General features: G+C 40.5%; 1 protein-coding gene across 7 annotated transcripts in view; it reads right to left on the bottom strand.

Moving 5' to 3' along the window:
- The window catches only part of ITPR1 (inositol 1,4,5-trisphosphate receptor type 1), a 326,193-nt gene that overhangs the window by 102,968 nt on the left and 196,156 nt on the right, over window positions 1–27,069 (bottom strand). For 3 of the 7 annotated variants that reach the window (XM_045051892.1, XM_023249983.2, XM_019824645.2), the window contains 7 exons: window positions 24,215–24,363; window positions 23,146–23,257; window positions 17,468–17,500; window positions 9,675–9,710; window positions 8,485–8,535; window positions 2,749–2,881; window positions 544–734 (listed from right to left, as the gene is read on the bottom strand). In XM_045051892.1, the coding sequence (XP_044907827.1) occupies window positions 544–734; window positions 2,749–2,881; window positions 8,485–8,535; window positions 9,675–9,710; window positions 17,468–17,500; window positions 23,146–23,257; window positions 24,215–24,363 (705 nt within the window). The remainder of the gene's footprint in view (window positions 1–543; window positions 735–2,748; window positions 2,882–8,484; window positions 8,536–9,674; window positions 9,711–17,467; window positions 17,501–23,145; window positions 23,258–24,214; window positions 24,364–27,069) is intronic. The other 4 variants (XM_011280170.3, XM_019824649.2, XM_019824647.2 and 1 more) reach the window with 2 other exon arrangements.

Genomic DNA, 27,069 nt, shown 5'->3' with positions numbered 1-27,069 from the left:
CATCTACACATCTTTGACTAACCTCGCCTGACTTTTCCCAGTTAGTACAAATTGGTGTTATTAGTTCAAATGGCTGTATTGAGCTTTTCACTTCAAAGGTAGGGAAATTTATAGCCATTATCTACAGATACAAAAATTAAATCCAAATAGCACACACAGTCTAAACTCTTTTTTAGTCATCCTCTGATGGGATCCTCTATGATCTTGGATAAAAAAAGTAAATACACTTCATTCAATCATTCATTGAACAAACATTTATGGACATCCTACCATACCTCAGATCTTGGACCAATTTTCTTCATACATCCTTAGCAGTTTATCATTTTCAAATGTGACTTGTGTTTTGAAACCAAGTCTAAACTATGACTGAATGACCAAGGAAGATATAGGTAGAATTCGTTTTTCAGAAGAAGAGAATTTTGTACTCTAAGAACGAGGGTTCCATTGTAGAAGATCTTGGCATCACCTAGGTGCCTGGCTCCCAGAACAGATTCTCTTCCTGCTCAGTGGGGATGCCACACAGAAACCAAGCTGCCTTCTTACCTGTATAGTGGTGTTGCCTCCTTCCAGAAGGGCAATGGCCAGGAGAATGCTTTCATGAAACACTCGGTCACTGGACGCGTTCATTATGAGGTCAATGACCAGATTAGAGGCACCCTCCTTGTCGAGGTGGCACTGAACCTCAGCCAGGCTCATCTCACCCCTGCTTGTGGAGCTGGACCCAGAGCCTCCCGCTAGGAAGATGGAATATTGTTCTTATTAACCACAATCAGAGCAGCAAACGTGTATTACATACCTACTATGGACCAACACTTAATGCACTAAACATTGTAACAGTATTATCTCCTTCAACCTTCTTAAAAAAACCCACAAGGAAGGTACTAATTATTAGCACAGAGGTAAAGTCACTTGTCTTCAAGGGGGACACCCAGCTTGTGAGTAGCAGAGATGGTAACTGAATGTAGGCAGGTAAGATGAAGAAGGATATATTTCCAGCAAGAGACCCAAAGCCATCCAGTCAAGACTCTCCCTAGCATTAAAACACAGTGACTTAGTGCAGAATTATCAAGAACTAGTTTGAGTTCAAGACATAAATCAAACTTATACATGTGTTAGAACACTCCTAAGAAAATTAAGACTGTAACATTCACTTTAGCCCTGTTTCTAACAAACCCGCCTTAGCTAACCCCAGACTCATTCTTTCCCGTAATTTACCTGTTCATTCATTCAATCAATAGTTACTCCATGCTTGGCATGGAGCCAAGAGCTGGGGATAGGAGAGTGGAGAAAACAAATGAAATTCCCATCCATACTGAGCTTGAGATGACATGAATAAACTTAAGAATACATGGCCTATGTCATTTAGTGGAATGAATTCCAACTGTGCTTAGAAAATGCCTATTTACGAACTTGACTGGCACTATTATTGGCAATAACTGAAACATTAATGTACATGGGGACATGGACTGATTAATTTCAGAAAAAAGAAAATCAGCCATCAGTCCTTCCCTGCAGACCTCAATTCAAATGCCACCTCCTTTACACTGCTTGTCTTGACTATCTGGATCCATTACATCCATAGTGCAGAGTACAAATTGGGTTGCTGATCTTCTCTTTTACAGCTTTTTAAAGCAGTTTCTAAACACCCAAACACCCTCATAATGCCCCCCCCAGGCCTCATATTTGTGGAGTGACCCCACTGCAGAAAATAAAGTGAAATCGTTTTGAGATGTTATGTGAGGAACTTCTGCTTGAGAATCCCTGGGAACTTTCAGATGAAATGAGAAGGTCCTGTTCCTGAAATGGTCTGAGAAGTGTGTCGTCACCGAAGCTGCTCAACTCCATGAAGCGAGCAGATATGTTTCAAGTTTTTATCTGGAGAGAAACTCAAGGTTCTTTCCCAGAAATTGCTAGGATAACTTTATTAATCACCAAATATTTTGGTGCTACTTACAGAATCTGCAGTCCATAACAGTCTTCATTAGAGATAGGGAATCAGACAAGTCACATTTGTGCTTCAAGCAATGAGCTCCCACCCCAAACTCAAATCAACACCCCCAATGAGTTCAATGTACTTGCAACTTTTACCTGTAATTGTGCTTACTATGTTTTGTAACATCTTTAAGGATTTACTTTTATGCAATTCTGGACTTTTTTTTTTTTTTTTTTTTTTGGTAGTGGGGAGAAAAACTCTCTTAAGAGTTTGGGAGGCTTACAGCATAGGCATTAGAATTAGCTCTATCAAGGTTCAAATTATAGGCCAGTCACTAAGAATCTTCCAATTTCTCTGTTAAAAAGGGACAGCAACACTACCCACCATAGAATGAAGAACTTGGAGGAGCAAACAAGAACGTAGAACACTTAGGAGAGCCCTGGCACTCATTTATAACATAAATGTGAGCTTTTGCCATCCTTGCTGCTAACATCATTGTTATTTAATGGTAAGAATGATTCCTAATGACCACAAGAAAACAGGCAGTGAAATCAAGTTCCTTGAGTCATTCAAAAATCACCAAGAGGGTTGCTGTACTGGAAAGAGGGGCAAGAGTCTTAGCCAATATCTAATTGCAGGGAAATATTTTTAGCTATCACTTTGATGGTAGACCAAAAACAAAACGAATTGCTAGAAAACACACTGGCAACCCAAATTCATCTGTCAGAGTTTCAACCTGTTAAGTAGAAACATGTAGCTCTTACGTGGCACACTCAATTCACACGTGCAGCTAATTAGCACACAACACAGCCTACCTCCTCCCCCAGGCTTGCTGGGTCCTCCTGGTGACAGCGGGCCATTGCCAAAGCTGGTGAGGCTTTCTCTTCTTCCTGAAGGTCTGATGTTTCCATAGTAACGGTTGACCAAAATTTGCCTGAGCGCCTCACCCTTAATTCAAACAGGATAATGAAATCAGGTTCTGAATTCAATGCATAACTAAGCTACTAATATTCAAAAAACACAGAGGTACTCAGTTATAATTGGCTCAGTTTCACTCAGTGAAAAAATAAATTATTAATAAAAGCATTTGGAAACTGTAAAGTTAACTTCTTCAATATTTTCTCAGGAAACCACATCATTAAAAAAAAAGCAGCAATCTAGAATACTAAATATCTCAAGTACTCTCTCTCACGGTGATAAATACAGAACATTAATTTTGAAAGGTAACTAACAATAACAAAAACAAAAAAATCCCTTGGAGTAAGCCAATAAAATTCAGACAAAAAGAGACTTTTACAGGTCACCTTTCACATAGCAATATAAAAATGTCACTCCAGGCACAGAGTTATTCATAAGATTGTAAGAGAATACTAAGACATAAAAGTAGTACTGCATAATGATATGATAAGCTGAACATAAGCCTTTCTAATAGAAACAGTCAATGGGTCAAGTGGTGAAGAAAAATGCTATGGAAAATAAGTGGCAGATATCAGATACGTCATTCAAAAAATAAGCACCATAGATGAAACGACATTTGACATTTGCTTTGAAATAACAAGGGAAGGGAATAGGTAGGGATATAAATGAGACAAGAGGAGCAAGGAGTTGATGGTTGTTGAAGCCGAGTTATGCATGCGGCTTCTTAAAAGTTTTCTGATTCTTCTCGTATGTATTTGAACATTTCTGCAATAAAATGTTTTAAAAATATAACCATCAAAAGAATCTTGGACAGAAGACATAACATCTCTTTCACACAACTCCAACCAAAAAAAATAAATAAATAAAACTGTGATTTGTTCTCTAACACTGCGGGGACATTGGCAAAGCGGCACAGAGCAGCAGGATCTTATTCTCAGCTCTATTCCACTTTCAGTTATGCTAAGTGACTCCCAGGACACCTCCCAGTCTGGAAGCTTCTGAAAGTCAGAGGCTGTATGGTTCTCCCCCACGCTCTTTCCCAGGGACAAAGTAGTAAGGCCTGGAGTTCCTCTGGCACATCATCAGGAGGGGTAAGTGAGAAGTCTAGCAGAGAGAAGGCGTGCTGAAATATAGCAGGTGTCTAAAATAGAGGCTCAAGAGTTCTTCTGAAGAGACCTGCAACGGTAACATGAGCCAGTAGAATTTAAAGTGATTTGTTAATTAGCTCCAAGAATAGGTCTGGAGACTTCAAGTAGGGTGTCTGCAAAATAAGATGAGATGGAGCAGACAGGAGGCCAGGAAGGTCCCTGAGAGTAGCAGAGAGGCTGGGGGCCAGAGGGAGATGGGACCAGGGAACCAAGGAAAAAGGAAGAAAACTCCTTAATTCAGCACCAAAATCACGTAAGGTCTTAGGGCTACACTGCCAAATTTTTCTTCTCAATTCATGCGGTTGGTCAAAGACCCCAGGGACAAACTGGGATAGGATCAACAGGAGAGGAGGGGGTGGGCAGTAGTGATTCTTAACTCAAAGCTCAGGAAATGGAAAAATCTCTATTTTCTTCTATCCATTCCACCCACAAATGTCTCTCATCGTAGTTCAGCAAAGAATGGTGCTTCTATTAGCTCATAAGACTTGTTTCCCACCTTGAACAACGGTAAATACAAAATTCCAAGAGTTGCTTCCGATGGGGAGGTTATTTCTGAGATTTTCACGTACTTTTTAAATGGACTGCATTTGGTACAGTAGTCTTTAGTGGCTTAGAAAACCACATTTTTGTTATAAAGGTTTAGCTCTGCTGCTGTTTACGTCTCCAGGACCAGTACAAACACATCGATACTCTCCAAAGCAGTCACTGAGAGCATGGTGATTTGAAAGGGTGACTTCATTTTTTTTTTTATGAAGGAAATTGAATAAGACACAAAAAAATGGAAAAACATTCCATGCTCCTGGACTGGAAGAATAAATATTGTTAAAATGTCAATACTACTGAAAGGCTGACTTCATAAGAGAAATATAAATTTCAAAGGATAGTTCAAAAAAGCCTACTCAAAAAGAAAAAAAGAAAAGGTTACCTCCACATTGGAGGTAACAGGAGACTGAACATGATTTCTTTTTTTTCAACATAATGATGTATCTATTTGATTTTCTTTCAGTAACATACAGACTGAATTTCCACAATAGGGAATGGTTGACAGTAAACCACCCCAAGTCTCTAACTGGATCCCTTTGGGCAGCACAGGGACTGGGAGGTTGACAACGGAGTTGAGACCTAAGAGCTGCAATCACAGAAGACAGCCAATATAGCCATCCTGGCAAAAGCATCTGGAGGATCGTAGGGTCGAATGGTCAAGTCACAAGCAGGGCGATTGTGACCAACTGACAAACACGCATCTTTAAGCAACTGTCAACCACAGCCTTTGCACTATAATCCCACTTAAGGAAGGACAGACTCAGATTTTCCACTTCTGAGTTCGAGGGGAATTAGCAAGACTATGGTCAGTTTGTAATCAAGCAAGCGGGAGGTGAAGAAAGGAGCACATGCCATCTGGGAACACGTGGACTCCAGGAACAGGAACTTCACATTTATGCAGCTTGGACGCCAACTGAAGTTACAGAGGGATCTCACATTACCATTTTGTCTCTCTTTCCACAGAAAAACCCTGGCAGTTACCATAGCAACTGATGCATCAAATGGTACATTTTTCCCCCATAAGAGAATATCATGAAATGTGCTAATTATGGAAAAACACACACACGTACATTCTACCCTACGAACTTTTATTTTTTTTCCCTTTTAATTATAAGGTTTTTGGCACATATTCACCTCACCTTCTCTCCACAAACACACACACACACACACACACACACACACACACACACACACACAAAAGTTTAAGCTGCAAGGGAAAAAAACCCCACAGAGCATGTGGGATTTGCCTTTTTTCTTTTCTTTTTTAACAAGTTGAGATTTATTCCTTTTTCTGAAAGAATAAAGATTGATAATTTTAGGTAAAAAGGAAAAAAGAAAATGGACAACATTATAAAAAGTTATGCAAATCCCTAGTGTAAAAACTTAGGTTGAAGAAAAATTCTGTTTTCTGAGCCAGTGGTTTAATTTAGGAAAAATTAAAATCCGCAGAGAAAAAGCCTTCCTAATCATCGTGATATAAATTACTCAAGAGCACAAAACTGTTCAGAGTACTAGGCTCAGAAACCTGACTGCAGAAAAGGAAAAACAACAACAACAACAACAACAAAACCCCCCAAACTCCCCAAATAACCTTACTTCTTCAGTTTTAATATTTAGCCACGTAGCCCTTTTTAAAAAATAAGAGTAATTTTTTTCCCAGCAGTTCACACCTGTAGTATACAAACAAGTATCAGATGTTTGTCTTGGTAAGTAACTCCACACACACATTATTACCTAAGACTGAGTAAAGGCAAAGGCCAAGAGCTTCTTTTGCAGGAAGTGTGATTTTAAAACCGTAAAAATGATAGACCAGTGATGTAGAGTAATGAAACCAAGCTCCTGCCTTGCAGTTTGCTCACACAAGTTCCATTTCTCTCAGACTAGTGGCTAAGGACAGGTGGAAATATAGCCAAGTGTCGAACAAGGCACTAAGGAGTTAACGTTGCCATTTACACAGGAGAGAAAAAGTAACTTTTTGGCTTCCCAGGTTCCAGACACTTAAAAATCATGTGCTGCAGGAAAGATCACCCTCTCACATGAGTGGTGGGCCTTTCACATCTTAGTCAGCATTAAGGTAGTGCCTCGATTTTAACATACCTGCCTTTTGTTACTAGTGTATACCGAATCACTGAAGTGTTTCAAGCTGGAAGGTAACTACAGCAGTTAGCAACCCTTGTCATAGTGCAGCCATTGTGCTGAGTGCTTCACGTGCACACCCCAGCAGAACAGTCCTAAGGGGGTAGAGCCTATTAATGGCCTCATTTTACAGCAGAAGAAACTGAGGCCCAAATCACACTGCTAGGACTTGGCAAAGGGAGACCTGAACTTGGTTTGTTTTTTTTTTTTTAATTTTTTTTTCAACGTTTATTTATTTTTTGGGGGACAGAGAGAGACAGAGCATGGACGGGGGAGGGGCAGAGAGAGAGGGAGACACAGAATCGGAAACAGGCTCCAGGTTCCGAGCCATCAGCCCAGAGCCTGACGCGGGGCTTGAACTCACGGACCGCGAGATCGTGACCTGGCTGAAGTCGGACGCTTAACCGACTGCGCCATCCAGGCGCCCCGACCTGAACTTGTTTTTAATTCTAAAGCTGACAAGCTTGCGCAGCATTCAACAGTGTGCCCCCTGGGAACCCAGGGTGTAAGGGACACCTGTATGGCCTTACCAGCTACTTCTAAGGCCCATGGTAATTCTTAGAGGACAGGCAAGGACAGAAAACACAGGAATGCAAGGGGCCCTCGCTCAATGAACTGCAAGAGATCCAGGATGCTGGAGAGGAAGGGTTGAATGCCAACTCTCTGGGAGCTATTCTTTGGTCATAGCCTGAGAAATTATAATCGCAGAAGAGTGGAAAGAATTTGGGACAAAGTGGGACCGGGCAGGGGCTGGATCGTGTGAGCAGAGCAAAGGTGCACCAGGCTGCCCCCTGATCTCAGGCCTAAGCCCTCCGGACACTGATGACCACAATTCCAAGGCAATCTTTGCAATAACTGCTTGTGTTCTAACTCCATGACTTTGAGTAAAGTACTTTACCTGCCTGTGTCTCAGTTTCCTAATGCGTGAAATGGGGATGAAGGCCGTGTCACTGGGTTAAGGTCAGCATTAATAGAAACTGATGAGTTAACGTATGTACAAGGCTTAGCACAGTCACTGGTATATGATAAGTACTCAGAAGCCCAGGATATCTGCTTATCTTCCAAACATGAATAACATGAATTGGTCAGCATGCTAATGATGTATACAGGCCTTGTAGAAAATGGTTTGGCAATGCATAATCAGCACCTTAAGAAAGTGTCTATCCTTTAGCCTAAGAGTGCCCCTTCTAGGAATCTATCCAAAGTTGTACACATTTCATTTCTTCATCAAAGGGATAAAATGACAGACTACTTGCTTATTTGTGGAACTTTAGACAGCTATTAACGTTAAAAGACTTTCAAAGAAAATGACCATATATAATATTGAATGACAAAAGGTACACAAGTTGTACACTTAGACTAATCCCAAGGACAGTGAAAATGCTCAAGGGTACACATTCACATCTGTGTAAAAAATGGGCAGAATAAATATATCGTTAGCTGTTTTTATAGCTGAGTAGTACAATTATCAAGTTTTTCACTATACTTTATTATAAATTACCCATAATAATCATCAATGACTTACAAAAAAATATTTATGACTTCACCTAACTAGAAAGCCACTACAGAAAAAGAAAAGAGGTCACAAAAAACTTATTAGCTTGCTGGTCATTATTTGAGAATGGTCCTATAGGTAGGTAAGAGGGAGACTCTCCAGTTACCCTCATTGATACAAATGGCTGTGACTGGTCCTGAGCCAGTTAGCACTTCAAGAATATCAACACCAACAAAAGCTGTCTTTAAATTATAGTGTATGGCTGAGGGAGGTGTTATGGTCATTAGCTCCCAACATCCAAGACTACGTACCCTTTTATGGTCTTCCAGTTGCCTCAGGGGGGGACTCGGTTCAAGTTCCTGCTAAGCATGCAGAAATTCCATTTTAAGTACAACACTAGGCAGACATGACCATCTTCAGTATCAGTCACAAATGAAACACACCAAGAGCTCAGACTGAGCAAAGAGTTACACAAAAGGATTATAGGCCCTTAAAAAAATTTTCCCAGACACATATTAATGCTCGATTACTTTGAATGCTGAACAATTGTCCTGTCCCCAACCCGGATGCACTGTTTAAAGTGAGCAGACATGACTTTTTTGCCATATGTTATATTATGTACTTTTACATAACAGGGCAGGTCCTCACAATTCATACATGCATTAACTGCGTGGCACATGCATAAGAACATCAATGCACACACTTCTGAACAGACACATACATGGCACCTTGGCTCTCCCCGACCCACCAGTACACAGCATTCTAATCCAAGCTGCTAAGAGTGACGTGCTCTGATCAGTCTATTAGAGACTGATCATTACAGAGCATCCACATTGCAACTCAGCTACCTGGTAATCAGTTTCATTTTTAAGATCTTCATTAGACTTTTTTTTTTAAATATAGTGCGCTTCATTCATGCTTTACCCTACTGTGGTTTTAGAATAGTTTCTGAAAGTAAATTTTCATAGTTAGAAATATGCCGCCCCAGAAAGCATCTCTAAGACTTTAGATGCCTTAATTAATTCTAGTTCCTCATTTAACAAGATTAGTTAGCAAGAAGAAGAGAAAGAGTGCAATGTGAAACTGACTATATTAGTAGCTTTCACCAAAACTACACATTAATATCCAGAACTTCAAATGTGCATCATCTCTGCACAGGACCCAGGATTTATTTTGTGTAACAAGAGAAAGGTCTTGACATTCCAGAGTCTCTCAAAAGAACATCTCAAGAGGGAGACAGTTTTGTGTGAAAGCCTTCACAGAGCCCTATCTCCTCACTGGAGGGACACTTTGGTTTACCTCCAGCAACTCAGAACATTCTTTCTACAGAGAGAGCCACCTCAGTTACAGAAACCATCAGTTCCCAGCCCAGCTAGAGGACTTCCCTCCTGTATCTACCACCAGGACAGAAATTCCCCCACAACAACTCAGACACTCAACCAGGACAACTGAGAAGCACCCATATTTGCTGTCATTGCAAATATAGGTAAGCAACACACACCTCTGTGGAGTTCTCAGAATCCGGAGCTTGTGGTAGCTAGTTGGGAGTAAAACAAATCATGTTAGTTATGGCACTTGAATCTCGTGGGGTACAAAGAAGTCCAGAGACCAACACTCAAGGACAAAACACAGAAGGCAAGATCAAAGATGAGGTGACCTGGCTATACCACATCTTCAGCAACCGAGGCAGGGAGATCATTTCTCTCTTAAATTGGATTAAATGTGGTCATGCTGGAAGAACAATTGGCCCGAGATAGGGAAATTTATTTAAAATGAGCAAAGAAACGAAAGACTACTAATGACCAAGGAGGAAATCTGTATTTAAAAAAAAAAAAAAAAAAAAAAAAAAAGGATGCCAAACACAGAACCGCTGCACACCTGTGTTTTGATCATCAAGAGAGGAAAAGCTATTCCAGGGCTATCTGCAAAGGTGCAGGGAGGGAGGAACAGGTGGGTAATGACAACAGAGGTCTCGGGGGCAGTCTCGTTCCCAGGGGTCCAAAGGTTGCCAAAGACAGCACCACCAATCTGTCCTCCACAGGGCACGCGCTCCAAGCAGGGAACTGATGTCAGATGTAACTGCCAGACCCCACCCAGACCTCCCTGGACCAAAGTCACGCACAGGGCACGGCTGGCTGGTTCAAGGTGCAGTTTGGGACTATGGAATGAGGCCAAGGCTCCTGCTGCAAGGGAGTGACCTTGGCCTGCCTTAGCAGTGCTCCAGTGACATAGCACACCCGTACTGAGGCTCGGTTGTGGCTGTTTGGTGGTGAGCCAGGGGATGTGTTGAAAGCACAGAAGGACTATACCTGTGAAGTCTGGTGGTGTCTCAATCCAGCTCAATGCTACCCACCCCCTTGGTTTGATCCCCCAGATGGAAACGATGTTTTTGATGTGAGAATGTTATTATACAACATCATGATGTATCTTGTTTTCTATTTCCAACAGGTAAAATGAAGAAAAAAAATATAGGAGATCTCTTTAAGTACAGAGAGTAAAGCAATTCTCCAGGGACAGTGTGGACATATAGAGAGGGCTGCTCACTCAATAATGGACAGAAGAATTTTGAGACATGAGCACAACTCCCCTAACCTCAGGGGAAGGAAAAAATGTATCTCCAGAGCACTGAGCTTCCTGCTGGGGTGGGGATACACAGAGTGGCAGGACAGACGGAAGGAAGTACGGCCAGGTCAGTTATAGGTCTTTTCGAGACATAAATAATATCACAACCCAAGAAAACACTTTATTGTTTTATTTGGTATGCTTTAGGCTAAAGAATTAAAATTGTGTAAACATTTTTGCTATCTCAGTGTGAAAGGGACACAGAAGAAAAAGGAGAATTAAGGTAATGGCCCATACATTTTAGAGCAGTTGGAGGTATCAATGGAAAAACATGTCATCTCTGGCTACATTCTCACTAACATATCCTTTTATAGTGATCCTGTATGATTAGAACAAAAGAATTCTAGGCATGGGTTTACTGGAGGAACTCCCCAGAGCTACCGTCTTGCTCATTTTCCCAATCCAAACAAAAGTTAAAGGAAATGAAGAAGAGAGAACCTGGAAGTGGTGGGGTTTGGTTCAGTTTTGTCAATTTTCCTGTCTGACATCTCTGTGTCTGAAGAAGCATCGTGAGTACGTTTACTATGCTCATAGGGAGTATATGGCTATTTCTTAATCACTCAGGCATCAGTGGCCTCTGATAGGCTTTATGATTGTACAGTCAGTCCACTACTTCCTTAGACCACTGTCATGCTTGTTTTGCAATTAATTTCCAAGATAAAAATGACATTAAAATTATCTTTTCTCCTTGAACATTTCATGAAGCCTTTTGAGACAACAAAGGATGTTGTGCAGCCTTGGGAATCATTATGTAAACAGAAGGACACCTTTTTAATGCTATCCGTTCATGAAACAGAATAGAAACACCCAACGTGCTGCACAGGGTCATGTGTCCAGAAGCTCATCCAGGCACCGGCTTTATGTGAACCTGAGCCAGTCACTGAACCTCTCTGGGCCTCCATGTCCTGACCTGCAGTCAAGGAGACTGGAGCACATATTCTTTAGGGTTTCTTCCAGTTAAAACATTAAACAATCGTTGGTGTATTTTTAGTAAACTTCATTTCATTATATTTAAGAGCCAGTCCCCTAAATAAGACAACTTGCTAGGACATAAAATGAGTTCAGGCATGGCAAAGGCCAAACTATACGTGGCATATAATTTGGTAAAAACAACAACAACAGAACTCCAACGGCCTTTGCCAGCACTTCCTCCTATGAGGATTTCAGTTCTATTTCCTTGAGGATGAGGTTACTTCACGGCAATTACTTGAAATTTTGAAAAATAGAAGCATATTCCTAATAAGCTACATTGTTCAAATAAGATAACAGCTACATAATTACCAAAAGCAATTGATAATGTTTAGTAAATGCATGAGGTTATTTTTCTCAGCACATTTTCATTATAAAATTATTTTTTTTTTACATGAAGCATCATCCTCAATGTTAAGGAAGGATGCTGAGAGAGAGAAAACGGTCATGTCTGAATTCGGACAAGTCTGGTCTTTCCCACCCTATTCCCAGGATCAGTCACTATATTCAGGTGCTGACATCTTCAATCAAGGCAAAGCCTCCCGAACCAGCAGACGATGCACAACAGTCTGATGCTGTGTGGTTTTGAACTTGGAAACACACTACTGCACCCTATTGCCTATTCTTATTTCTCTCATCTTAAGTCTTCCCGTTGCTTTTAGACAAGGTCAGCAAAATTTAAACTAATTTAAACTAAAATAGATTTCAAATGATTGGCTTTGAAAGACAAATTCAAAATCAATCTCAAGTCACTGAATCCCAAGTGTCCTTGGATGAGGCCACAAATCAAGGCATCATAACTATGGTCCTTGAGTGGTAACTACCTATGTGCTTCTAAGACACTGGCATGCTCACTTTCAATATGCGATATACCTAGCACTTTATAAAAGGATGAAGTTCTACTATAAATGAAGGAAATCATACCTTCTCATCTTAAAAAAAAAAAAAAAAAAAAACCCAGCTCTTAGTCTTCCTAGACTATACACCTATTTCCGGTGTATGTACAAGACTATCCGTTCACATACATACATACATTTCATGTATGCCTCCAACAGACTAGCAGAGACCACAGCCTTGTAAAAAAAACAAAACAAAACAAAACCTTTTGTTTTCCGCTGCCATCAACATAAATCATCCTATAACCATAGGTTTCTAGAATTTTCCTTTGAAAGATGAAGTCTTTTTCCATGGACCATCCCTAGTAGAAACTGAATACAGTTTAAGAAATACAAGCGTATTATGATCCTCATTATCAGCACATCAAAGGGAATGTATGAACTCCAGTACTCCTGAATCAGCCTCTGGTTCCTCTTCACCCACTCAAAACCTCAAAGGGGCAAACCAACCAAGCAGCCAACAGTGAACAGGATTGCAAATATGTTTGCAGGAACCTGTCCTTCATGAGCGTATGCAAACCCACCTTAAGAGACCAGAGAGCTTTAAAGAAAATTGAGCTGACATAGATTACCTAAGCATTTTACCAGAACAATTTAAAACCATCACACTTGCTAACACAATGCCCTTTATTAATGGTATTTGTTTTTAGAAACAAAGAAGTAAAAATCATTGAGTCCCAATGACAGTTTCACCTTTACTTTACAGAACACGTTCATCAGAACTCAGATAAATTCATTTTTAAAAAACACATCTGATTTAATTATACAATTCCAGTCATTGTGGAATAATCTCACGATATTAAAAAAAAAAAAAAAAAAGCTACCAAAAAAAAAAAAAAAACCCACCAAAAAACCTCAAATCATCCAGAGATTTCTGCAACAGCTTCTGTATGCTCTGAATTGAGCTTGCTTGCTCTATGGTTGCTAGTGTCTAACAGTAAACAGCCCCACTGCATTTATTGGCAATTGCTGCTGAAGGTCACACATCAGCAGTGAGCCTAAATTCCAGGAAAAAAAGAAGCTCTTATGTAACTGCCGCCTGAATGTTGGCAGGTGCCCAACCCAGCAGTTCACAGCAATGTAAAAAAGTAGGACACCTCCACCCTGGGTTGGACGTCATGAGAACGCCCCCTGAAGGTGAAATTTAATAATTCTTCGGTTTCTCTTCTCTTCTCCCCCACCCCCCCCCCCCCAAGTGAATCTTACAAAATTCTCCGTTGGTGGCATCCTTTGCTTGCAGAAGCAGCTCAGAGTGGGGTAAGCTGAGGGCTGATGTTAGCGTGCTGCAGCCACCCTGAACAAGTGGGCATGCCACTCTAGCTCTTCTGTTGTGATGCAGGAAGCCCAAGCTGGCACAGGTGGCTCTGCAGATTCCATGGGTCCAAGTGACAGTGATTACATGGGGATCACATCTTGAATACGAAGAAATGCAGCATGTTCCACTGAGCTATAGCACATACTTATCTAAACACACTGTTTCCTTTCATAGACACATACGCGAAAATGAGGTGGATTACTGTTCTGCCCACGGCCTCCACCTCAAGTTGGAGTATTTGATTGCAATCATCTAGTCAGTTAGCACAGCACTTTACACTTTAGAAAGGTGACTTACACGATCACCTGCTGGTGCTACCCACTTGTTGCTACCTGACCTAAGCTCTTACAAGACCTCCCTGCTCAGGTAGACGTTCCCAAACTCTATGTTCTCATGAGTCCGTGTAATTCTTCATGCTAGCAATTCTCATAGTTGACAGTTGTCACTGAACATTAATTTTAACCACTGCCCGTCTCCCCCACAGGACTGTGTACTTCAGAAGGGCAGACGCTGTGCTTATGTGAGGGCATCACCATATTCATATCCCCTTGCACTGTGCCTGGAATGTAACAGGCACTCAAATGTTACTCATATAACTCAGTGTTGTTGGCATCATTAGTGTCCATTGAAAGCCAAGAATGGGTAGACAGGAGAACTTTCTGAGGGTGATGGAAATCTCTACTACCTTGAAGTGTGTGTATACATATATAACAATTCATCAAACTATAAACTTTAAGAGTGAGCTGAAGGAACTCAAGTATGGTGTTTCCTTTTCTCCTTCACCCAATCTATACCCCTCAACCAACACCCCAAAGAAAAGGTAAAATCAGGGGGATGAAGACTGTGCCTGTTTATTTGCCAGAAAGAAAGAAAGAAAGAAAGAAAGAAAGAAAGAAAGAAAGAAAGAAAGAAAGAAAGAAAGAAAGAAAGAAAGAAAGAAAAGGGAAAGAAGAAAGAAAAGGGAAAGAAGAAAGAAAAGGGAAAAGAAAAGGAAGGAAGAAACCTTCTCTTTTCTTAGTTTCAAATGAAATTTTGTTCTACAAGACAGCTGGGAAGGCCCCATACCATGCCCTTTCCTTTCAGGGACTCCATGACTCTGACCTCATTTCACCCTGTTTTCTCAGAGCACTGACAGAGACACAGAGGCGCTGTGTTGGTTTTTTTTGTTTTGTTTTTTGTTTTTTGTTTTTTGTTTTTACGAGTCGTTCATAGCACATCTCCTTCCTTGAGATGCCCAAGTGGCCTCTATCATCAAAGGGCAGTGGCCCTTCCCCAGTCAGGGTATCATGAGATTACCACATATGCCTTACACTATTCCGGGGGCGATTCCCCACCATATTTAGAATGGAACAGTGGTTTCCAAGTTAGGTGTGATGCCTTGTCTGTATCCTGGGCCAGCATGAACTCTCTCATTAAGCTTCCGTAGAACTCCAGCTGTGTGCTGCAGGCTTCCACCAGCACACACTGACAAAAGGCCGGGTAGAGTAGAAGCTGCAGGAGCAGTGGTGGTTTCCAGAGCAGCCATTGATGATAAAGGCCAATCAGACATCTCTGCTTAGAGGACCAGATCCAACAGCCTGAGGGACTGGGGACACAGTGTTGGTGTCCCAGGGCTCTGACGGTTGCCAGGGGTAACAACGAAGAGGGGATCCACAGTTGCTTCCTCAGGGAATTTTCAAAGAATCCAAGCGGCTGCCAGAACATTCTTCTTTTATAAACAGACAGTATTCTATTTCCTAGAGTATAATTATAAACACACCTGCTCCAACTGTGGAATCTTTCCATAAGCAAGCAATAAACTCCCAGCCAGGATACCCAAGTCCTATCTTGAGCAAGCAAACACATCAAATGATTACTATGGTGCAAAACAGTATATTAATAACATTGCAGACTCCGATGAAGGAAGATCTTCTTTTCTGACTTCATTTGTACTTAAGCAAGTAGAAATACAACTTCAGTATTTAAGAGTAAGAGTTCAAATCAGTGAGGCATTTATAATACCAGGTAGAAAGACGAGTAACAAAAGGTGCTGACACGCTAAATCGGCATTAGGTATTTTTCAGGGGCACACCAGGAAGAGAATAAACCAGACGGAAATGGCAAAAATATCTATGGGGTAAAGTTATTAATTAACCCACCACACAGCCTTTTGTTTTTCTCCCCTTCTATTCATCCCAGAGGGTATGGCCTCCTCCTGGGTTCATGTGGGATTAATATAAGGAAAAGTCTCTGCTTACAGAGTTTACTGTGGCAGAGAAGCAAACACACCAGGTGAGGGGCTGAGGCGGCAGTGTGCTAGCCTCCATTTAGCCTATCTGGCTGTGCGAGCTAAGTCCAGTCACTTAACCTCTCTGAGCTCCATTCCTGCAGGAACACGGTGAAATTCATCATCACTTGCTTTAAGTCTGTAATTCAAACTCTCTCTACATACATCTGAAACATCTCTTAATATTTTTGAAACGATGGTAGTGGATATTAGAATAGACAACATATTCTATCTGGTAGCTCTATCCTACCCAAAAATAAGGAGTTAATTAGCCTGTCAAAAGAAATAATAGGTATCTAAAAAAGTAGACCAGGTAAGTGATTTTTAAAAGTCTAATAAAATTATTTTCCAGGGCGCTCAATCTGCCAAGTAATTAAACTCCTTCATTTATATACTTTAATTCCCCAAATTAATACATTCTAGTACCATTTACCAAATGTTTATTGCAACCTAAATATACGGCAGGAAATGCTGAAAATATTCACCAAACAAAAAATATTTCAGAGATCCCCAAATCCCAAACAAAATGACTACTCATTGGTCCCCAGGATAATTCTGGGTAAGTAAAACTAATTTGATACTTAAGTATAGAAACCATCAGTTGACAATTATATTTCTTGACCTTTAGGTATTTTTCCAAGATGTAAAGCCATGGTAATAATACATTCCTAATCCCATTTCAAGTCTGTAGCTGGAAAGTCTCAATGTGTATTTTGGAATTCACAATGCACTCTGGCAGAAATTTTTAGGACCCCCTCACACTCAATACCTTCCAACATGGGGACCAAGAAAATAGTGTTGGTTTTTTTTCTCCTTTTACTACTTTCAAACTATATGAATGCAGTTATTTCTTTTCGTATTGGTGCTTTATGTGCAGATAGGAAAGCTCTTTATGAATATCAACACTGAGTTTAGGAATAGGTTAATAACCAGCATCAACCACAAATTCGGTTGAGATTCTAAACAGTGAATGACGGAAATCTTATCACAGTTTAGAAAATCTTTATCTAGACTCAGATGGGATCTCCAAGGACAAATGGCAAACAAACTCATGGGAAATGCTAACACAGACACAAAGGACTCAACTCACGCCCAGAAGGCACACTACACAAAAGTCAGATACTAGACACTGCAAAGACTAAGGAACAGACCACAGTGTTCACTGGAAGGATGTCATGGAAACATCACCATGGGACATTTAAAAAAAAAAAAAATGAAATTAGGACCTCAGCATTATCCAATTCATCAATGGAAATTAGCTGGAAAAGAAAAAAAGGGGGAGAAAAAGAAGGAAACGTTAGGAAACAAGAGCAAGCGAAGCATTAGAAACTTCGTCAGCGTGTTCTTAGCGCTGAGTCCCCCACGGTGGAGCACTGTTACATGGTGACCCTCCAAAGGGGTGCAGGCACCAGGGGCACTAACTACAACAGCTCACAGTGACATCTGCTCTCAACCCCACTGCTCAGGAACAGATGGGCAGGATGCTGCCCCACTGTGTTCACATGCCAGGGAGCAAACCTGGCAGGTCACTTAACTAAGAGCTCAGAGGCGCACCTTCCCTCTCCCCTGCACAGGTGAAAACTTGCACTGAGCTGGGAGCAAGGGCAAACTGCCCAATCAAGAACCACAATCTTTCAGAAGAGGATGGGAAAGAGGAGAGCCAAAGACTAGGTGATCAACTCAGCTAAGGAGAAAATTCATTCTTTCCATTCATTTTACCATTCAGGGGGGATCTGGGGCCTAAACTGCATTTGGGCTAAATCAGAACCAGGTTCAATTTCAGCAAATATGAAATGACGTAGGGGCAGGCCAGCCGACATATCCTAAGACTAGAAGCTCCATATCCTGGTTACTGTTGATTATTAAAAAAGAAATGTTTTCCCCCAAAGATGATTAGAGCCAACGCAAGTGATATTAGTTAATAAGTAAGTGACTTATTAGCATCAGGTTCAAGAAAAAGAAAACAACTAGAGCATTAATCACAATTGTGCTTAAGGGGGGAGATGACCCTCGAGTTATTTATATTATGGTTCACTAATAATACATTTGCAAATTTAAGTTCCTATTAGAAATCCTGAAATACTTTATTCACCTAGACAAAAGAAGCATTAGTAAATTAACAGGTTCTGCCAATTAATAGGAAATGAAAACCCTGACATTACTTGAGGTCAAAAACTCTCTGGTAGTAAAAGAGCTACTACTATCAGAAGACAAAAATTTTTTCAAATGTTTATTTATTGATTTTGAGAGAGTGAGGACAGTGAGGAGAGAGGGAGAGACGGAGGGAGGGAAGAGAGATTCCCAAGCAGGTTCCGTGTTGTCAGCACAGAGACCAACTTGGGGCTCAATCTCACAAACTGAGATCATGACCTGAGCCAAAATCAAGAGTCGGACGTTTAACCCTTTGAGCCACACAGGCACCTCAAGAAAACAGATTTTAAATAAATTCTGAGATACCCTTTCAAATTAATTCTTGGCCTCTGAATTTCTTTTCAAGCTCTTTGAACCTACAGTAGACTACAGAGGAGCCAGTATGTAACATACAACATATGTTCTAGGGGCATATGGGTCTAGGGGGCTTTAGATGTTCTTTGAGTTAAAGAGAGATTCAGATTAAATTTTAGAGATGTTTAGCCATAGGAAGTTTTTTGTTGTTTTTTTAAATAAAGACATTGTTTAATTTGTGGATTAAAAGCAGAATTCAGTAGGCATTGCATACAAAGAGTGGTGGTAAAGTCCTGATATGATTTTAAAGTTCATTAATTTTAAATACACAGGATAGCAAGTCATTGTAGGCACCATACAAAAACATACTCCAACATTATTTTGGTTATCATTTTTCATATGTATTTTATATTTACCACTCTATGAGACAAATACTCATTGCTGGTCCTTAGCATTTTAGAGACATAATAAAGATGATTTTTTTTTTATTCCTAAATGATCATGATTAAATCTTTTGACAATCTTCTAGCAGTCCTGAGCTTAGCATCATACGTGACAATTCTTGGACAGGCACTTCTCAGTGAGCTGACCAAGACGAGGACTGACCACTGACTACTCACCGATTGGATGCTTTCTTTTGGGACCTAAGCGAAACCACAGGTTTTGGATGACTCTGAGACAATCATAATTTGTAAAGCAAGATGGCATCAAGTGGAGACTGTTTTCAACAGGTGAGAAGTCAGAACTGAGCTGAAGATTAGATATTTAAGTCCTGCTACGTGCAGCACAGTCAGGGTCACTGCCTCAGGTCACTTACATAATGATGTAACATAATTGAAACTTAAACTTGTGGGAGAACTTCAAATGGTGTCAATCACAAATGATACAGTGGAGAAGAGCGAGGACTCTGAAGTCACGGTGTTTGCCTCAGTTTGAATTCCTGGTTCCCCCATTATTAGCTGTGTGACCCTAGGCAAGTTTCTGAAACTTTCTGAGCCTAAGTTTTCTCCCCCAAGAATAGTTAATAACAATAATGATATTCCTGAGGTTGATCTGACAAATGGTAAGAGATGCTTAGTATAGTGGCTGGCACATAAGAAGCCAAAGAATGTTATTTTTATTTAAGACATACTTTAGGACACTAATGGGTACATATGGCATTAAAAAAAATTAAGTTGGTTAAATTTAAGTTACAGTGATTCTGTTATGTTTTAGTGTATCCAGTAATATATGGGTGGCAGTACTCAATGGCTTTCTTTTCAGACAAGTAGATCCATATAAGCACACCAATGTTTCAATGTTTTTTAACAGAATAATCATGACCTCATCTTTCATTTTTATCTGTGACCTTGATAGTCCTAAATGTTGAATGAAAATGTAGAGATGAGGGCACCTTGGTGGCTTAGTCAGTTAAGCGTCCGACTTCGGCTCTGGTCATGATCTCATGGTTCATGGGTTCAAGCCCCACGTGGGACTCTGTGCTGATGGCTCAGAGCCTGAAGCCTGTTTCAGATTCTGTTGCCTCCCTCTTTCTCTGCCCCTCCCCTACCCGTGCTCAGTAGTATCGTTGAGTATCGTGTCTCAACAATAAAAATTTTAAAAATGTTTTTGAAAAATAAAAAAAATAAAATGTAGAGATGAATAAAGGCATCTATTTCTCATGATCTTTAAGGATTATGGCTTAGAAGAAAACTTGGCACACAAACATGGTGGAAACCATGTTGGGGGTGGGAGGAAAGGACAGGGATTCAAGACCCTGGCTTTCAGTCTTGATCCTGTCACACATTAGCCATGTGACCTTGGGAGGTCACTTCAGCTCTCTGCTATGGCCTCCTTGTGTGTGGACGGAGGGCTGGACAAAGCAATGCCAGATCAGACTATGGCCATGAAGACTCAGGACAAGGCAGAGAGGCAGAACAATTCTGCACATCCCAGAAGGGTAGTAGTCATGGGACAAATTCCACTTAAGAGACAACTAATAGGAAAACTGGGCCAGGAAGACGGAAATGACTTCACACTTGCCCTTGTGCCCTGAGCATCCAGTCCAAAGAACACTTCATTTATTTTATCAACTAAAGCCAACTGGTTTGCCTGAGAAAGGTTAGTTCTTTGGCTCTGGGTTCCTTCCACCCTTGAAAGAGCTGGCCTGCCCCTACGTCATGCATCTTTACTCAAATAGGGACAGCCAGCAAAACATCAAAACCATTTTCAACAGCCTTAATAAAATAGGACAAATTTAATACTCACTATTGGATCGGAAGAAACAGAAATAGTTTAACGTCCTCCCCCCCACTCCTTTTAGTTCCATTAATGTGAAGGGTTAAGAAGCATTTTCCCACAAAGCATAGGGCCAGAAGCAATCTAAGTATGTGCTATAGGCATTGAAACTGTTGACTACCATGGGTTTCTGGAATGTCTTCCTTGGTTGCATGGCATTTCCCACATTTGCCTGCAGTATTTTCACTTTCATAAAGGGGGATGACAGCCCCCAACCAGACTGGAAAGACATGCCATCTTTCCTTTAAGCCTCTCTGCCTGGGTGTGGCTAATTTCTTCACCAGCTGAAAAAAGAATGTGAGCCAGGGTCTAAGAAGCTCTTCTCAACTATTTACTTTTTCCTAACAACCTCCACCTACTGCCCTCTTAAATCCCCAGGCTTTAACATTTTCCATGAGCTTTATAACAGACAATTTTACAACATCTCAGATCCAGTATCTCCCGTGGTCTGTAATGATGTTCTCCCAGTTAGCACCAACAGGCAGGGAAAGCCAGTGGGGAAGCATACCTTCCACACAGCCCAAAGACCCTGACGTACTTGGCTGCCAAGCAACAGATTCGACTCCTAGATTTTCTACTTTCTATGGTATAAAAAAGAAAACTTCAGAGAAACGGAAATATAATCACAACTTGTAACATTTGTGGGAGTAGAGACACCAAGTTTACTATAAAAATCTCAGTCACAGAGATGAACAGATACTCTAAAAGAGAGAAAACTGGTCTCAACCTTTGAAAATCAAGTTTTATGCCCCCAAAGCTACAAATATATTCATAACTGGTTATGGCCCTTTTGGTGGATTCTATCTTATTATGAAGAGTGAATTTCTGTAACTGGAATTATATTTTTAAACATTTCTTAAAGCTCACTCAAAGAAAAATAAAGATCTTGTGAAAAAAAAATGCCGTTTGTTTGTCTGGTATTCTCTGCTGTTAGTTCCTTCCTATTCTTCTTTTTCTTTTTTTAGTGCAAGACCTACGTAGGTGCCTATACAGGTGTATGTATGAACGGGACATCTCATCATTTCTCATCTGTACAATGTTTCTTCAAGTCTATCATTTGTATTTATAAACTCTTTTCTAGCAGGTTTCCACCATCAAACTCCTGAGTTATAGATACTTATTTCCTAATTAGTCAACATTCATTCACCTTTTAATTTATGTATTTTTAAAACTTAGCGTGACATTTAAAAGCCAAGTAATCTGGGGACAGTGAAGAAATATATACTGCTAAAGGGCTTGTGTACTTTGCTGTTTTATGTTTCTTAACCAAAGATTTTCATATGTGAAATAGCTCTAATATTTACGTTCGATATTGCTTAGGTTAGAAATCAGGATCCCTGCAGGCCTCTATACTTGGAATAATACAGTTGTAACTATCCACTTTTAAAAAGAAGGCTGTGATTTAATTATTAAGGCTTCTTCACAGAGATGAATCAATGAGTTACTGGGTTTTTTGACAAATCAATGACATCAGTCGATTTACCAATTCAGAAAAAGCTGCTTAAGTGGCTTGGAGATAATTAGTGACCTATTACCTTCAAATGAAAACTGGTGAGATTTTAAACTGAGGCCCAGATTTTTTTTAGTGGGGGGGGCAAAGGGTGGGGGACAATGAGATTGTTGTTTTTTCCCCACGTATTGGACCAAAATTGAACCTGTGAGGGTCTCTAAACATCCTTACTCACTGCCGATGCCAAGAAGTATCCTGTCGCAGGGACTGCCCATTTCCCAATCTCAGCTAGAAATGGTGTGTTTGCCTGCCTTAATTCCAGTTAGAACTGGAGGGAGTTTCTTAGTACACTGCAGGGATTGTGCAACATCTCCCCAGAAAGAAGTAAACCCACAGGTATGCTTAGCTGGATCCAAAACTCAGGAATGCACGCTGGGATACACAAGAGGTGTCTGCATTCCCGTTGGGAATTTAGATGAAAAGTCTTATTACTATTTCCCTGACATTAGATTCATTATGTAGCAAGTAGTCTATACAACAGCTAAGTATATGTGCCTTTTAAAAGAGAAGGAATATGATGTAGCTACTCTTCATGACAAGATAATTAGCTTTAAAAAAGAAAGAAGTTAACCCCTCAGTCAATATGCCTGAACTATGGTGTATTTCTAACCCACAACCCCACGTCAACTTCATAGAAATACCCTGTTTTAACAAGAAAATAACATTCAGTACCTTTTCTCCATAGCCTCTATCTTTGGTCATCATTTCTCTGAGAGTCTGCAGGACCTTAATGCAGAGTTTCTCTTCATTCTCCTCTAGCAGCTGTTTAGTATGCTTTATTAACCTGAATGTGGTAGGAGGAAAACCATGCATTAGGTCCCTGAAAACACATTTAAATAAGTAAATAAATAAATAAACAAACAAACAAACAAACAAGAAACTTATTGTAACTAGGCAGTAAATGAACAAATATTTATCAAGGACTCCCAGGTTAAACATGCTTGGCCATTCACTGTTGTGAGAACAGCCAGTTAGTGTCTCAATAGCGTCTCAATGGCGACACCTGCTGGTCAGTAACCGCAAAAGGGCTCAGAGGGCAGGAGTCTACCACACGTGATAGAAAGATTATAGGAAGAGAAGAAACAGGACAGAGGTCCACTCAAACTTGTTTATACAGTGCAGCTCTTTATCCACTGAGGAGTGCCCATAGCACTGTTAAAATATAGAGTATAAGAAAGCCTCATAAGGATGATTGTGAAGGCGAAAAAACACCGTTCCTTTACCCACAGTCTTGTCCCTTGAGCATCCCAGAAAAGTACGAAACTCAGAGGCAGAGCCGACTCTCAAGTTAAACAACCAACTAAACTTAGTGGTAAAAATCAGATGAAGATTTTTGGTCATGGAACCTGTTGTATAGGTAATGCACCAATGCAAAACCTAAGCAACTACAAAGGTGTTAGGTAAAGACTGTGGGGTCCTGGGAGATCTGAGCTTTTTGAGGGCAGCAGGCTCACGACTTTTCTGCATCTGTACTGCAGCCCATGGTGGGCGCTCTGTCAGTTCTTGTGGAGTGGAAGACAAATGATGGGGTATGCAGGGAAAAGGAGAAACTCACCAAAACAAGTGTCGGGAAGAACACCCAAACCTACAAACTTACTTTGGAAAGGTCAGCACAGGACTCTAACACATGACCTTATATTGATCAAAGTGAAAAGGCGAGCGTCTGCTTCTTCACGAGCAAGTGCTTCATCTGCTCAGCAGTGCTCTGCCCCGGACCACCCCAGAGCACGAGGCTGCTTACTTGCAAATGAAGCCACCGCTTTCGCACTTTCTTCTGGCATCTGTGTTCTCTGGGAAAAGTAGCTCAGGTCGGTGGAGCACATCCACGAGCACAGATAACTCTGCCTGGACTAGGGGCCTCAGACGGTCCTCCAGGGCTGAGACAATGTCCTGGAACAGATGGACAGCTTTGGTGAGCAGCTCAGGCCAGGCTGACTACAGGAGCGTGAGAACATTCATATCTGACCTCAAAAATGACCACAAGCCAGGCTAGGTTAGAGTACCTTTAGTAACGTCTGGTATTTATCTCAAATTATTAAACGCTGCCCCAGAGGTATCCGAAGCATTAACCCCTGATGCAGAAAACAAGGGAAGAATAGCCCCACCAGCCCTTCTTTTTAGATGATCTTTAAGCTACTCAAGGGATCATTCCACATATTTTAAAATATAATGCACAAAAGTACATTCAACCACATGGAAAAATGTCTACAATGAGTGTAAAAAAATGGTTAAACAATAGGATGGACTATATGATCTGATTTTGTATAGAAAATATCAACATCAAAGGACATATACCAAATATCATCAAAACATCACTCCTAGTTTTCTCTGGGTGGTGGGATTGCAGGTGATTCTGATTTTCTCCCACATATGAGTACTTGTAAGTATTGTCAAATTATTTCCAATGAGCATGAATTATTCATATAATAAAAAGTCATACAAAAATGAGAACACAAATGAATGAACATGCTGTATCAACATGCTAAATACATGTACCCTGATAGCATGATGGTCTTCAAATGCAAAACACATAGCTGTAGGAGAGGAAAACAGAGAGAAGTTGAAAGAGCAGCAAAACCAACACAACAAACACCATATAAAGGCAAATGGCAGAAAACAGATGAGAAATTATCTTCAAAAGATGCTAAAGTCATCTGGATGGCTCAGTAACTCAGAACTTAACTAGAAGCTGGCTAAGGCAGGTGCTTAACACATCATGTTGGACAGTATTAGGAGGGCCTAGTTAACCAAAGAGATTTGCATGGGAAAGGGCACTTAAAATGCATTCCACTCAACTGGAGATGTAAATTTCATAGGCAATGGTCATAAAGAATTGATTTATCTTTTACCCAAAAACTAAAACAGGTTTATATTATTTATTTTATATTTAACAAAATTTGTAATCACTCAATAATATTTAGGATGCAGACAGAATGCATGAATCAAATTACTTCTTGGGGGAGGCAATTTCCCCAGAAAAAATTAAGAGTATACTGCAACACTCCTTAATTCATATGGACATTCACAGCATAGACAAAAAGAGGGTCGTTTTTGCAAAACTCTCCTAGCTTCCCCAACAGTTTGAAAGCTTCCCAAAGTTCTCTTCAAATAGAGAGTAGTCACTGGTCCTAACTCTGGCAAATCTTTGTCTATAGCATTTTCAGGGGATTCAAGTAGCTTCTCAACATTATATTCATAAAATCCTGCATCTTTTGCAAGGTTTGAACTTTACATTGCAATTGATTTGCATTGTATTGTCAAATGTTTAACAGTGAGCAATCGAGAAGAGACCAACAGACAAGGATGGCAAAGCAATGGGCAGGGAAAGATGCTGGTGTTAAGTGAGGGGGATGTCTCAATAGGGATTAATTATATAAGCAGTCCACAGGTGAATGTTCTTACATTATAACTTTGGCTGTCCTAGGCAATCTTGTAACTATCAGGGATTCATTAGATAAATCATTAGATAATGAGGACCCTTTCAGCCACTAGCCAAGCATTACAAGGGCATACAGATTTTATTTTACTTCTCAAGAATATGTATAATAAATTCAAGAAGAGCACAAAAAAACTGGCTTGGCCGTAGATAATTTATTTAGTTTGAACAGACAAAAAAGTACTATGCACTCAAACAATTCTGAATCTATAATACCCTTCCCCTTTAAAAACATAGTGGAGTCAGGAAACACTCTATTTGGAACCAAATTATCTTTAAGAACTGGGTCTGTCACGGTGCGGCTAAAATTCTTTCCTTGACCTAAGAAATGCTTCCTTTTCCCCCAGCTTCATGGGCTCCAGCCACACTAACCTTCCTTTGGTCTCTGAGTGCACCACACTTTTGTCCCGTATAATGTTCTTTTCACATGCTGTTTCCCTCCCTCCTATTTCTTTCTTCAAGCAAGTCACACATTCCTCTGATCTCGGTTCAAATGTCACTCCTCCAGCAATGCCTTCCTGGATCACCATCCCAGCTGTGGACACGATTAGGTTCCTTATTATCCTTCTGCAGCACTACTCACTTCTCTGCAACATGGTCTCTCCTGCCATTTTACTTTCACCTGTATGATTAGCTGACTCACGTACCTCCCTTCCAAAACTTGAGAATCTATAAAGGCAAAGATCATTTGTGGTTTTGCTCACCATTGTATCCCAGTGCCTAGCATGAGTGGGGCTGATGAATGAATCTTTAGGCAGGTTACATAAACCTCACAGAGATTCATGTTTTATCTAATCGTCATTATTACAGTCATCACAGAAGTGACAGTAACAGTAATAATCATAATAGCACTGCCATTGATCAAGTGTTCACTACGTGCCAGGCTCTGTTCTATGTGGTTTATGTGTACGCAATTTTCCAAAGATGGCCAGTGCAATATATTTTATCTTACATGTTCTTCTTACACCGTGTCACTGACATTCTTCCCATCAAATGCTGGTCTATATCCCCTTCCCTTGAACCTCAAATAGACACTTGTGACTGCCTTGACCAACAGAAATTGACAGACGTGATGCTATGTGATTCCTGAAACCATGTCATAAAGGCAATACAGCCTTCATTTGTCTCTCTCTAGAGATGCTGATCTTGGAATCCAGCCG

Source organism: Felis catus, chromosome A2 (genome assembly GCF_018350175.1).
Source record: "Felis catus isolate Fca126 chromosome A2, F.catus_Fca126_mat1.0, whole genome shotgun sequence".
Lineage (NCBI taxonomy): Eukaryota > Metazoa > Chordata > Mammalia > Carnivora > Felidae > Felis > Felis catus.
The sequence above is the reverse complement of the archived record's forward strand: the minus strand, read 5'-3'. Positions and strand labels throughout refer to the sequence as shown.